General features: G+C 47.8%; 1 protein-coding gene across 1 annotated transcript; it reads right to left on the reverse strand.

Annotated features, from left to right (window-relative positions):
- Positions 1 to 4,792: 4,792 nt before the first annotated feature.
- On the reverse strand, positions 4,793 to 11,062 carry CCDC12 (coiled-coil domain containing 12). The gene is made up of 6 exons (XM_056857149.1): positions 11,010 to 11,062; positions 9,791 to 9,870; positions 7,499 to 7,560; positions 7,345 to 7,379; positions 6,358 to 6,434; positions 4,793 to 4,874 (listed from the first exon to the last, which is right to left on the reverse strand). The coding sequence occupies exons 1-6, from the start codon at positions 11,060 to 11,062 to the stop codon at positions 4,795 to 4,797; spliced, it is 387 nt and encodes a 128-aa protein (XP_056713127.1). The 3' UTR covers positions 4,793 to 4,794.
- Between the last annotated feature and the right edge of the window lie 2,289 nt (positions 11,063 to 13,351).

Raw genomic sequence — 13,351 nt, forward strand, 5'->3', positions numbered from 1 at the left:
CTAGATGTGCTACGTCCTGAAATGGAAAATTGTTTCCCAGACAGGGGGTTGAGGATCCAGGGGGATTCGGCACAGCCAAGGAGAGTCCAAGGCAAACAATGCTGATTTACTCACACAGCTCATACCCCAAAGCTGCATGTTGGAGGGGGAATCTGGCCACTGAGTCAGCGTGGTGGAGTGATTCAAGTGTGGGACTAGGACAGAGATCTCCAGCTTCCAGGTTCTGCAGAGCTCTTCACCATGCTGGATATTAGAAATAACAAGGGTCAGTACGGGAGAATAATGAACCTACCCTCTGCTGAGTTAGAGTTTTTGGTCTATTCAGGGGCACTAAGAACATAGGAAGAGCCCTGCTGGATCAGACCAGTGAGGGTCCATCTAGTCCGGCATACCGCCTCACACGGTGGACCTCCAGAGGAGCTGGTTGGCCACCAACAGGACACAGAGGCTTCTGAGAAAAAGTCATGAAGTACAAAGGAGTTGGAAGTTTTGAGCCTGGGGGACTCATAAATTATGAGTGTTTGATATTATGTTTTGCATATGATATGCATTTCTTGTTTCATGTAATGTATGCTACCGTACATTCTGTACAATGGATGGTGCTTAGATTTTCATATTCACATCATGGTTTAGAATAATTTTGTTTTCAATTTTTGTATTCAGACACCCATAAAAAGATCTCACCAGTGGGGATTACACACAGACGCATATGGATTACGTTCCTTTCCACTTCCCATTGTGACGGGCTATGACGTAAATGGAGAGTAACGTCCCCATGGAATCCCATATAAATCTCAGATGTATAGACAAAGAAGAATAATGTAATGCTGTAATGTATCACTGTAATGATTGAGCAATACTTGTTCTCAGGAAGAGGGGTTTTCCAGTACTTCTAAGATAAGCACGGAGTGCAGCTCTCTGCTCTCTGCACAAGGTTATGAGCTGTATAAGGTAATATAGTTGCCTGCAATATGGATGTGAAATGAGACATCAGCACTAGTTAACAGAAACGGTTTCTTCCTCTTATGAGTAAGGTTAGTAGTGCGACTTAGTCGTCTGTCTTGGAGCAATGATTATTTAGGTCACTAGATAAGAAGCAAATGGCTCCTCAGTAAAGTGCTGACTGTGTGATGTAATGATGTAATAGAAAGGGAGCAGCCTTAGTGGGTTTCTTTCCTTACCTTGCAGCTGCTTGCTTTATGGTGTACTTGACAAGGGGAAGTGCTAAAGCATCGTCAAGGACAAGGATGGCACTATTATGATCCTCCATTCCAGAGGGTACAGAAGCATCATACCCTTCATTTCACAGGTGCAGAAGATCGGAACTCCAAGTCCATCGTGCTTCACAGGTGCAAGAGCACCGTAACCCTCCATTCCAGAGGGGTGGAAGCACTGAAACCTTAGATCAGATAACCACTGATCTTGAAAGTATATGAGCTGGAGTCAAGCAGCCAGTAGGGAGAAGAGTTAGTGGAGGACAGCATCTGCTGTCTGGCCATTGACTTTCTCCATCTCTTGCATGAAGATGTAAAGACTTAGTGAGTTAGTGGAGGACAGCATCTGCTGTCTGGCCATTGACTTTCTCCATCTCTTGCGTGAAGATGTAAAGACAGTGAGTTATTGGAGGGCAGCATCTGCTGTCTGGCCATTACTCATTCCATATCTTGAATGATATGTAACTCTTAACATTTCACAAAACTTCTTGTGAGATTGGAAGACTCCTTTTTGAGGGAGATTCATTTCAAGATGACTTGCTAAGGCTGGATGTCTGAAATGGATGCTTGCAGACTATTCCTTCCTATGAATAGGATGGAGACTCTTAGAATTCCTACTAACCTAATGTGGGTCTAAGAGTAATGGACCTTTCCATATTTGGAATACTGACATCTCATTAATTATAGCAAGGATTAATGAGTTCTCACAAAGATCTATATAGTCTGACTTGGCTTTCCAAGACACAAGTCCTTCAAAGAGTTGAAGAGACTAGAAATATGTTCTTTGAGACGCTCTCAGAGGTTTCTCTAATTGACCAGAGATATCTCTCAGGGTACGAGCCAGAGGGTTCCCCAACGGGCAGGTGAAGCTTCTGCACTCAGTGACAATGATAGTGCATACACAGTATAGTATATACATGGATTAAGGAACTTTTGAGCTCTTACACAGAACTATAGGTTCTCATACAAGGGTCTCCCTAATATTGGTATAACCAGAGAGACCTCAGAACAGAGTTGTAAGTAAAAAGTCTTGAATATTAAAGCTACACATAGCTACAAAGCACTTTGCATACACATAAACCTGTTCTTAATATGGATCAGAGGCTTGATACATAGACTTCAGAACAATTTTCATGAATATAAACTAGCATGAAATACTTAGAGCTTTTAAGACTTCAGCTCTTATATGAACTAGGAACCAGAGATTCTCTGATCTTTGCATATACTAAAGATATTGCCAGAACATAGAAATACGGGAAAGATTCTATGTCCTTACTAAGCATATGAGCTGGATTTAGAAATAATATAAGGTTGTACTTGGTTTATTACATCTTATGTTTTATATTTTAGGTACTTTGATTTAAGTTGCTTTTAACTTTTTCCATTGTACTAATCATATTTTACAGGATTTCTGTAATTGTTATATTCCTGAATGAAAGTACATTACAGGTTTAAGGTTTGAACTCTCATATAGAGAAATATAAAGAAACATAGAAACTGCTTAAGGTTGTTTAAGATTGCTTGCATATATGAACATGTATAAGAATCAATGTTTGTACTTTATGACATGTTTTTAAGAGTGTGTAAATATTCACATGCATATATTTTATGTGAAATAAATGGTAAATAAACCCACTGTTTATAAATTTATTGGCACACTTCAGTAGAAAGCCTACTTCAGTAGGAATCATTGAGTCCTGCTTATTGGGTAACTGGCTGAATAATATATCACTTCTTAGGAAGTGGTCCTTTCTAAGAGTCTGTTGCTTTAACCGCATGAACGGTGGCACCATCTCCGTCACTCATATTTGGAAAAGGCCAGGTGCCTTTGAAGGTCAGGCAAGGGAAGCAAAAGACGAGGCGTGATTAACTTTGGAATATTTTATTATATTAAAAATAAAGTAATTCTTGTTAAAACGCAGAGGTGGCTCTGGAGGATGGCAGGCACCATTTTGCTGAAGACCTGAAGGCAAGAGGGACCAGAAGAGCGAGGAGCCAACCTCCCAGGCTACAACACAAGAGAGGCAGTCTGTAGCAACACACACACCTGGACACTGAACTATTTGATGAAGCGCTCTTGGTTCTTCGCTGGGCTCTGCTGGTCCAGAACTGACTCTGCAGTCCCCTACCAAAGAGATCTCACCCTTCGCCCAGATCCTTTTGTGAGACAGCAGCAACCGAGCGAGGGCAGGAATGAGACACCCAGGTTGCGCGTGCAACCTCTGGTGCCGTGGCTTGCCACTGGGGCTGGCCATTCCGGCTCCCAAGTGCCTGTGCCACTGAGAAGCCCCCCCGCACATGCACAAACTGACTCAGCCCTTGTGCAAGGAAAAGCACTCCTTTGTAGCGGGAGTCTAGGGACGGGGCCATGTTGCCGGCTGGATTCTTGACAATCCGGCTGCGCAAGGTGGAAAGGGGAAGACTCAAAGGGGATACTTTCTCCTGCACCCTTCCTAAAGGCATAAAAAAAACAGGCGGGAAGGGTGCTCAAGGGGAGGGGGGAGGAAGCACTGAAAAAAGTTCAGCTGCTGCTGTTAGATCACTGCTGCTAGCGCCCCACAGTGTACTTAGGAGATCTTCCACTAACACTAAGCTTGATACTTGCAGGATTAGGGGGTCTTCGGAGCGTCCTGGGAGAAAGCCAGGCTGGGGTTGGTTGGCCCTCACAGCTATTTGAAAGCAGCCAGAGAAACATCTGTGAGCAGAATCCAAGGCGCTGTTCATCAGAGCCAGAGAGCTGCACATGTTGCCACGCCCTCTTTTTCTATAGGGCTCAGCCTCATGGGATCTGTCTGGGAAGAGCCAAACGTAGCTGCATTTTGCCCAGAGGAGAACCCAGTGCCTTAAAAATGCCCACAGTGCCATTCTAAGTGGAGCTGAGCCCTCCCTGAGCCCATGCATTTCAATGGAGTGAGAAGGGTCTAACAGCTAGGATGGCCCTTTTGGTTTATTTCATTACCGCTCTCAGCAGTTGCTTGTACGCCATTCCTTAGAGATGCAATACGCAGACGATACTCACAGGACGATTTCAGTGGTTATGGGATAGAACCACAGGTTCCACCAAAAGCGGAGGCCTCCTCCAGTGAAAGAAGCCTGGCCCAGTGATGGAAGGCTCTTGGCACTGATAGAAAGATCCAATGTTAGCAGAACAGATCTTCTGGATCCAACCCTGTCTCATCTACACAACAGTCCCTTTTTGGGTTCTCTGGCTATTTTGTTGCTGTTTCTTTGATATGTATTGGAACGAGCTCTAAGAGGGTGACTCGCACTACTCTGAAAACAAACAGGTTTCCCCCCTTTATTTCCTCTGTGTCCCCCTGTCCTCCGCTGCTGTTTCTCACCACGGACCAGACCTCCAAGACGGTGCCCCTGCCTCCTCCACTAACCTGCTTTTAACACTCGCGGGTGTCCGATTCTGAAAACCCAGAGCCCTCGGTCTCGCACCGGACGTGTTGGGGTTGCTCGCTCAGGGGGCCAGGGTCTGAGAGAGGACGAAAAAAGCCCCTTCACAAGAAGTCTGTGTCAAGACCCGCCTTGAGCCGCGGGAATCGGCCTCCCCGAGAGGGCTTGGCGGGCTGCCTCAGTCTGAGTCGCTTCCGTCCTGCTTTGCCAAGTCAACGGCCGATGCCAAGTTCTCCTCCTGGCCTCTGAGCCTCTCTCCTAGGAGGGAAACGGAGATAATGATGATAACATAAGAAAGGCACTGCTGGATCAGACCGAGGCCCACCATGTCCAGCAGTCTGTTCACACAGTGGCCAGCCAGGTGCCTCTAGAAGAAGAGCTGGTATTTATGTGCCAACTTTCTCTACCACTTAAAGAAGAATCGAACCAGTTTACTAGCACCTTCCCTTCCCCTCCCCACAGCAGACACCCTGTGAGGCGGGTAGGGCTGAGAGGGCTCTTAATAGAACTGTGACTAGCCCAAGGTCACCCAGCTGGCTTTATGCATACGTAAAGGTCCCCTGTGCAAGCACCGGGTCATTCCTGACCCATGGGGTGACATCACATCCCGACGTTTCCTAGGCAGACTATGTTTTTACGGGGTGGTTTCCAGTGCCTTCCCCAGTCATCTTCCCTTTACTGCCAGCAAGCTGGGTACTCATTTTACCGACCTCGGAAGGATGGAAGGCTGAGTCAACCTTGAGCCGGCTGCCTGAAACCAACTTCCGTCAGGATCGAACTCAGGTCGTGAGCAGAGCTTGGACTGCAGTACTGCAGCTTACCACTCTGCGCCACGGGGGAAACAAATCCAGTTCACCAGATTAGCCTCCACCGCTCATGTGGAGGAGTGATGAATCAAGTCCGGTTCTCCAGATTAGAATCCATCGCTCCAAACCACCGCTCTTAACCACTACACCACACTGGGTACTAACGATCAACTGCTTTGAATGCTGCACTGGTTGTTGTGATATCGACTGATTTTAAAAGGAGGTCTTGCTGCTACCTGCTTTTCATTTATTGCCAGTATAGATCACCGTTAACACTTTAATTTAAAATGTTTAGGAACCTGCTGGGTTGAAGATCTGGGAATCTTCCAATGGCAGTTCCTAGGATTAATTTGCTTTCGCTGTTCTACCCATTTGTCTTAATCCCTGTTTTAATGTAGGCTACCTTAAGAATCATCAATGGCATGGTGGGTGTGGGTGTTAAATAAATAAACGGCCCCTCCCACACACACACAGAACCTGGGTTCTGGAAATAGGAACATGACAGGCAATAATAGCACTGGGGAAGATGATGTAGTTTGAAGGAAGACACTGAGAGAAACCTGACTCCTGGGGCAGGGACAAAGACAACGACAATACAGGTAAGCGCACTGAGGCAAAGGCATGGAAGAAGGCAAACAGTGGGTTTTGATACCCCGCTTTTCTCTACCTTTAAGGAGTCTCAAAGCAGCTTACTATTGCCCTCCCTTCCTCTCCTCGCAACAGGCACCTGGAGGGTTTTGTTTTGTTTTGTTGCCATCTTCTGGGCATGGGCACTGGGGGTGAGAGGGGGGGAGGTAGTTGTGAATTTCCTGCATTGTGCAAGGGGTTGGACTAGATGGCCCTGGTGGTCCCTTCCAACTCTATGATTCCATGATTCTATGATTCAGCTCTGTTCACACCCCATGTTATTCCTCTCCCCAGAGGCATTCACTCACTTATTAGCTCAGCAATCGCCCTCTGCGTCCGCTTCTCAAGCTTCTCCAGTTTCTTGGCAACGTCGCGCTTCAAATCCCTAGGGAGCAAGAGAAGGACACTGAGACAAAGGCCCCCCCACAAGCACAAGACGATGAGGCTGACATAGTGGGCGGCCCTTTGGGGACCCAGAAAGCGAGCCCGGGAGCAGCCAGGTTCTTCAGGCCAAGGGCCTGGCACACAGCAGCTGCCCTGTGGACAGCTGACACCATTGAACCACAGCCCTCCCCCCCAACAGGATGAGGGATTGCAGAGGCAGCCAGGGGCCTGTATTACAAGGTTGTACCAGGCTTGAATAAATAATGCTTGGGCCCTGCCCACCTGAACCAATCCATTTTGATAAGGCTATGCAACATGTCAACAATTCTATATTTCCTAGCAGTACTCCAAGTCCCCCCTAGCTGGGGGCGGCATTTGACAGCTGCCCGTAAAGCAGCAGGTAAGAACTTCTGGCCCTGTCTGTGCCGCCTCTCTGGAAAACACCACTCCAGCATTTATCTTTTTAATTTATTTTTAAGTTTGTATCCCGCCCTCTATCCCTGGCCAAGGCTGGGCTCAGGGCGGCTACCAGCGTGGTGCAGTGGTTAAGAGCGGTGGTTTAGAGCGGTGGACTCTGATCTGGAGAACCGGGCTCGATTCCCCACTCCTCCACATGAGCGGCGGAGGCTAATCTGGTGAACCGGGTTGGTTTCCCCACTCATACACAGGAAGCCAGCTGGGTCACCTTGGGCAAGTCACATTCTCTCAGCCCCACCTACCTCACTGGGTGTCTGTTGTGGGAAGGGAAGGTGATTGTAAGCTGGTTTGATTCTCCCTTAAGCGGTAGAGAAAGTGGGCATGTAAAAACCAACTCTTCTTCTCTTCTTCTTCTAACATTATCAAACAGCACACAATATAATAAAAACCATATACAATAAACTTTAAACAATTTAAAAACCACGACTACTCACCAGTCGGGCTTCCTGGGCGCCAGGTTTGCCAGATCCTAGAAGGGGAAGAAAGAGAAACACAGCGAGAGAGAGAGACGTGACGATGTCTCGTTAGGAACGGCCAAATTAGCTTCCTAGCAAAAGAGAATTCAACAAGGAGGGGCCTGGAACATACCACTTCTTCGATGATGGGTTCGGGCTTGGCGGCCTCCAGCTGGTCCTTCACCTTGTCCTCCACTAGAGGGCGAGAGGAGACAGCGAAAGCGTCAGCAGCAGCCCAAGAGCCCCCAGGCTCAAAGTGGAGGAAATGCGATTAGAGAATCGCCAGGGGCAGGCTGTGGCTTCTCTCCCCTCCCACACACCACTGAGGTCCTTCTACAGCCTGGAAACAAACCTCAACTGGCCTCCCCAAGGCATTCTGGGAACCGTAGTTTGTCCCCTCCATCCCAGAACCGTTCTTTGCTTTCTGGCATATCTGGATAGTAAACATGCACAGTTTTGTTCACACGTGTATCTCGCCGACGGGTGTCTGTAAACTTCGAGCCAGCCAATACACACACACACACATATATTCCTTTCCCTAGATTTAACAGCCGCTGGCTATCCATCAACCACTTCACACTATAAAAAGGGGAAATGAAATTTAATTTTTCCTTGATGCTATAAAAAGTTGCCACATCTCTGACCGACAGCCAATAACGCAGTATTCGCTTCTCAGAAAGTGTCTTTAGCTGCTTTATCCAAGGAGTGATATATTTATTTCGTGCAATATTATTTTGTGGACATGCTAAAACTATGTGGGCTAGGGAGTCTATGTGAGCTGGACAAAAAGGGCATTTTCGTTCTTCTGCAATAATTTTATTGTTATCGCCCTTGTGTCTCGGCTGAGTCTAGGGCATGACATCTCGCCAGTAGGAAAGGTCGTCTGAACTTATGAATTTCTAACCAGCGGAAATAGTCTGGAAAGGAGAATGTAAATATATGTGGATTATATACACACACACACATCATATATAAAATTGAGGTTCTGTGTGTAAAGTCACTGTGTGGCATGGGCATAGCTGCATCATAAACATGCATGGTTTTGTTCACACATATATCTCGCTGACCAGTGCCTGTAAACTTCAAGCCATCCAATACATGCTCCTGGGTACAAATTCATTCTGACGTGTTTGTGCTACTAAGATTATTTGTAAGCAACAGACTTGGAAACGAACCAGCCCTCGAGGCCTGGACAAAAGCACTGGAGTGTTTTTCAAGAAAATAAATAAATAAAGCTGGGCCCATAGGAAGGCCTGCCAAGGTGTTGGAAAGTGGGCCCAAATGGGGCCTGACTGGTTGGCTGCATCGCTCAAGTCTTGCCCTCTCACCTCTTCTCTCCCTTATTTATTTTCTAGGAAGGGAGAGAAGAGGTGAGAGGGCAAGACTTGAGCGATGCAGCCAACCAGTCAGGCCCCATTTGGGCCCGCTTTCCAACACCTTAAGTGGCAGGCCTTCCTATGGGCCCAGCTTTTATTTATTTATTTTCTTGAAAAACACTGCAATGCTTTTGTCCAGGCCTCGAGGGCTGGTTCATTTCCGAGTCTGTTGCTTACAAATAATCTTAGTAGCACAAAGATGTCAGAATGAATTTGTACCCAGGAGCATGTACTGGATGGCTTGAAGTTTACAGGCACTGGTCGGCGAGATATATGTGTGAACAAAACCATGCATGTTTATAATGCAGCTATGCCCATGCCACACAGTGACTTTACACACAGAACCTCAATTTTATATATGATTCTTCCCCCACCCCAACCCATGATTCTGTGAGGGAGCTGCGATGAGCAATGAACAAATTAGGTTTCTTTCCCATTGAGACCAGCTGCTTTTGGCCACAGACAAAGGTGCCGTCTCCGGGCAGCGGCAAAATCTGCTCATGCTCAGAGGAAATACACCTCCGAAAGTCCAGTGCTGGAGAACTGCGTTCCTTTCTTTTATTTCCTTTATTCTGTTCTTTATGCTCGTGGACGAACAGGCCACGAGCAAAACAAATTCAATAAATTCAATAATACAGAAATAACCAAACATACAGAAATACAGTAGCCGAGCAATACAGTTAACAGGAAGCATCATTAAAATTTTCGCCACTGCAAGGGTTACATTTGGATCAGTATTAGCCAGTAGCTTTGCAACGACCTCTGGCCTTAGGGCAGGTCCCCACCTCTGAATGTATACTGCGATCCATTTGTCTCTGCCGAGATCAAGCTTTCTTCAATCAACAAAAACATGCCAAACAACGTCTGAACTCCCTGATCCACAATCACAAAATCACTCGGAAAAGGGGACCCCAGAAGAGGGGACCCCTGAGAACTGCATTCCCAATCTGCTTGTTAAGAAGTATCCAGCTGGTTCCTGAAGGCCAAGCAAGAACGGACCCCCAGCCTGGCCCAGCAGGGCTCCACGCGCGTCAGAAAAGAGCACTCACCTGAGGCTGGCTTAGCCTGAGGCACCACCCGCGCCTTGAGCTCCTCGTCTTCAGGCGTGTAATTCCGCAGCTTGAGCTCGCTAGGAAGGGAGAGAAGAGGTGAGAGGGCAAGACTTGAGCGATGCAGCCAACCAGTCAGGCCCCATTTGGGCCCGCTTTCCAACACCTTAAGTGGCAGGCCTTCCTATAGGCCCAGAGACCCACACCCTACCTGAGCATGCTAGAAAACACTAGGCATGGTATTGCTCTAGGGCAGGGATGTCAAACATGCGGCCCGTGGGCCAGATCCTCCCCCTTGAGAGCTCTTAGCTGGCCCGCAAGCCACCCACCCCCCATCGAGGCAGCCACCCACCCCCCATCTCAATCTGGGCTGGCGAGGCATGGCCCAGCCTGAAACAGTGACATTTATGTCACATCTGGCCCTCATAACACATGAACACATGAAGTTGCCTTCTACTGAATCAGACCCTTGGTCCATCAGTCAGTATTGTCTACTCTGATCGGCAGCAGCTCTCCAGGGTCTCAGGCAGAGGACTTTCACATCACCTACTTGCCTAGTCCCTTTACTGAATCAGACCCTTGGTCCATCCAAGTCAGTATTGTCTACTTAGACCAGCAGTGGCTCTCCAGGGTCTCAGGCACAGGTCTTTCACATCACCTGCTTGCCTAGTCCCTTTAACTGGAGATGCCAGGGATTGAACCTGGGACCTTCTGCATGCCGAGCAGATGCTCTGCCACTGAGCCATGGCCCCTCCCTGCTCTAGGGCCTTCTTGGAACCTTGACCCAGAAGACCCCAAGCAGAACGCAGGCAGGAGTTGCAAAACCCACGGAGAGACTGAAATTCAGGCATTATCTTAAAACCGAAGGGCTGAGCAAGAAGATGAAGAAGGCTCTTATGAAAGACATAGGGGCGGCCCCTGATTTAGTTGGCAGCATGTCCCACTTCTAGGCATTACAATGCATTTTTGGAGACAGCATCAAGATGGTTTTATGTTTCAGGTTTCTTAACACCAGGGTGACCAGACACCAGGGAATTTTTCCAGCCCACTGGTTAACAGGATCGGGTTATATAGCAGCCTATGTTAGGAAAGCATTTCTAACTAGAACATCCGTTGGGCAACTGAACCTATTTTCCCAGGGAAGCTACAGAACCTCTATCATTATGAAGCTGCCCAACCACAGGTTGGTCATATTCGAAGGCACTGCTTCGGGTGGTACCTGCCTTCTAAGATTAGGCAGGCAGCAACCTGAGAAAGGGCCTTCTCGGTCATGGCACCAAAGTTCTGGAACTCACGCTCCAGGGAGATTCATCTGTCTCCTTCTGTTGCTGTCTTCTGCCAGTGGGAGACTTCTTTTTTGTTTGGTTTGGCATTCCCTCAATGATCCCTCCTTCCTAACCAATGTTTTAATTGCTTTTTTTGATGTTTTGTATGCATTTAACTCAGTTTTTGATTGTTTTAATAATGTGTGTTGGGGGGGAGTTGATTGTAATTGTTTTATCATAATTTTTTAAAACTGTTAGCTGCCTTGGTGGCTCTTGTAAGGGCAGAAAGACACAGGCTACAAATTTTGTAAATAAATAATATCATTGGATACAGTCAGGATGTTTTCAATTGCAGATTTGGAAAGATGACCAACGTGTTTATTTTCATCTCATTGTTTCTGTGATTCTGCCTTATGCCTCCTAGCAGATTACAAACGGGCTTGCTTCTCGGGATGCCTGTTTTGCATGCTCTGCTTCTACCAGTTAGCCTTCATCAGCAGAAACGGGGAAAGCGAGATCAATTCATGCATTATTCATCACCCAGGGGCTCACATAACATGCCAGCTTGCCTCTCACTTACCTGACATGCGTAAACAGGAGACACACGTTTTCTCGATCTAAGCAACCCTGCCTTTCCCTCCGGAGAGGGAGGGCAGGCTTGACCCAGATACCAGCTCCCGACTCACAAGCCAGGGTTTAGCGGCGAACCGGCATGGGGTAGCAAAGCGTCTACAGGCCCCCCAAAATCCCAATGATGAGAAGGTTAACCTCCAACGTACTTGTGCTTAGCTGTCTCTGCCTCTTCCGCATTGCCTCTGGACTGCTTGGCTTCCGGTGGACCATCGTCCTTATTCTGAAAAGGGGCGAAGGGGGAAGAAAGAAAATGGGGGTAAAGAACAGCTCCCGGTGAGCCTACCGTTTTGCTGGATTGGCACAGCCAGGCAAAAAAGAGGGCTGCCACGCAAACTGCACGCAAATGATGTTGCGGGCCACCGCCAAGCATGCAAGACCCGTCACAGTGCCGGAGTTTAATCTCGTTTTACTTCAGACTTTCCCCCTCCGCAATTTCCCGCTGTGACTCGCTTGCACAAGAGAACCAATGGGGGCGGAACCAGCAAGGGGGAAATGAATTTGTTCCTCGCCGGCATCTGGGATGCGTACAGCAGTTATATTTCCATTACCACCGGCTGCCTCCAGCTGATTCAGCCAACCAAGCCCAGGAATGGGGTACAAGGTATTAAACGGTGGCCCCGCGGGTGGCCTGCTTGTTACAATACTTTTGGTCGAGGCAATTCTGAAAACTACGATCCGCAGGCGACCGCTGGTCCGAAGTTGTTCTGGGGTGGGGCCTGAGAATGGAAAATGGAACCAGAGGCTGAGGTCGTTTTTCAGAAACAGACAAACGGCAGGATCAGAACGTGGCTCCTTCTGCACTCCAGTGCAGCTGTACTGAGCACATGGGGTGAGGGACCAGGCAGGGCCAGCTCACCTTCTGCACTCCAGTACAGCCATATTGAGCACAAAAGGAAGAAGGAACAGGAGGCAGGGCTGGATCAACCTCTACACTCCGAAAGCCCCTGCCAGCACAAACAGATTCATTCGGTAGTATAAGGGAGAGCCAGAGTAGTGTAGTGGTTAAAAGTGGAGGACTCTAATCTGGAGAACCGGTTGGTTTCCCTACTCCTCCATATGAAGCCAGCTGGGTGACCTTGGGCTAGTCACAGCTCTCTCAGAACTCTCTCAGCCTCACCTACCTCACAAGGTGTCTGTTGTGGGGAAGGTGACCGTAAGCCAGTTTGAGACTCCTTAAAGGTAGAGAAAATCGAGATATAAAAACCAACTTTTCTACTTCTTTTACACTAAGCAGAAGGTGACACAAGAGCTACCTGTGCCGCTGGGCTCTCCCACCTTTCTTACTACAAAACTGACGGGCCACAGGCTCAGGACAGACAATAGAAAAGGCTTCTTCAAAAGCCTAACTGGATTCCAGAACTCCTTGCCACAGGAAGCACCAACAGCTGTGCATTGAGACAGCTTGAAAGGGGGATTAGACAAATTCAGGAAGGAAAGGTTCACCTACGGCTCTTAGTCATGATGGTGAAACGGGACCGCCAGGTTCAGAGATGGTGTACCTTGCTGGGGGTGGGTGGGGTGGAGCTGTGACATAGCTTTAGTTTCTGTACCCTGTTTGCAGGCTTTCCGAAACATCTGACTGGACACTGTTGGAAACAGGACACAATACGAGAGAGACCATCTGCCTGATCCAGAAGGCTCTTCCTCTGTTCTTAAATGCTTT

The sequence above is a fragment of the Euleptes europaea genome, chromosome 11, assembly GCF_029931775.1.
Source record: "Euleptes europaea isolate rEulEur1 chromosome 11, rEulEur1.hap1, whole genome shotgun sequence".
NCBI lineage: Eukaryota > Metazoa > Chordata > Lepidosauria > Squamata > Sphaerodactylidae > Euleptes > Euleptes europaea.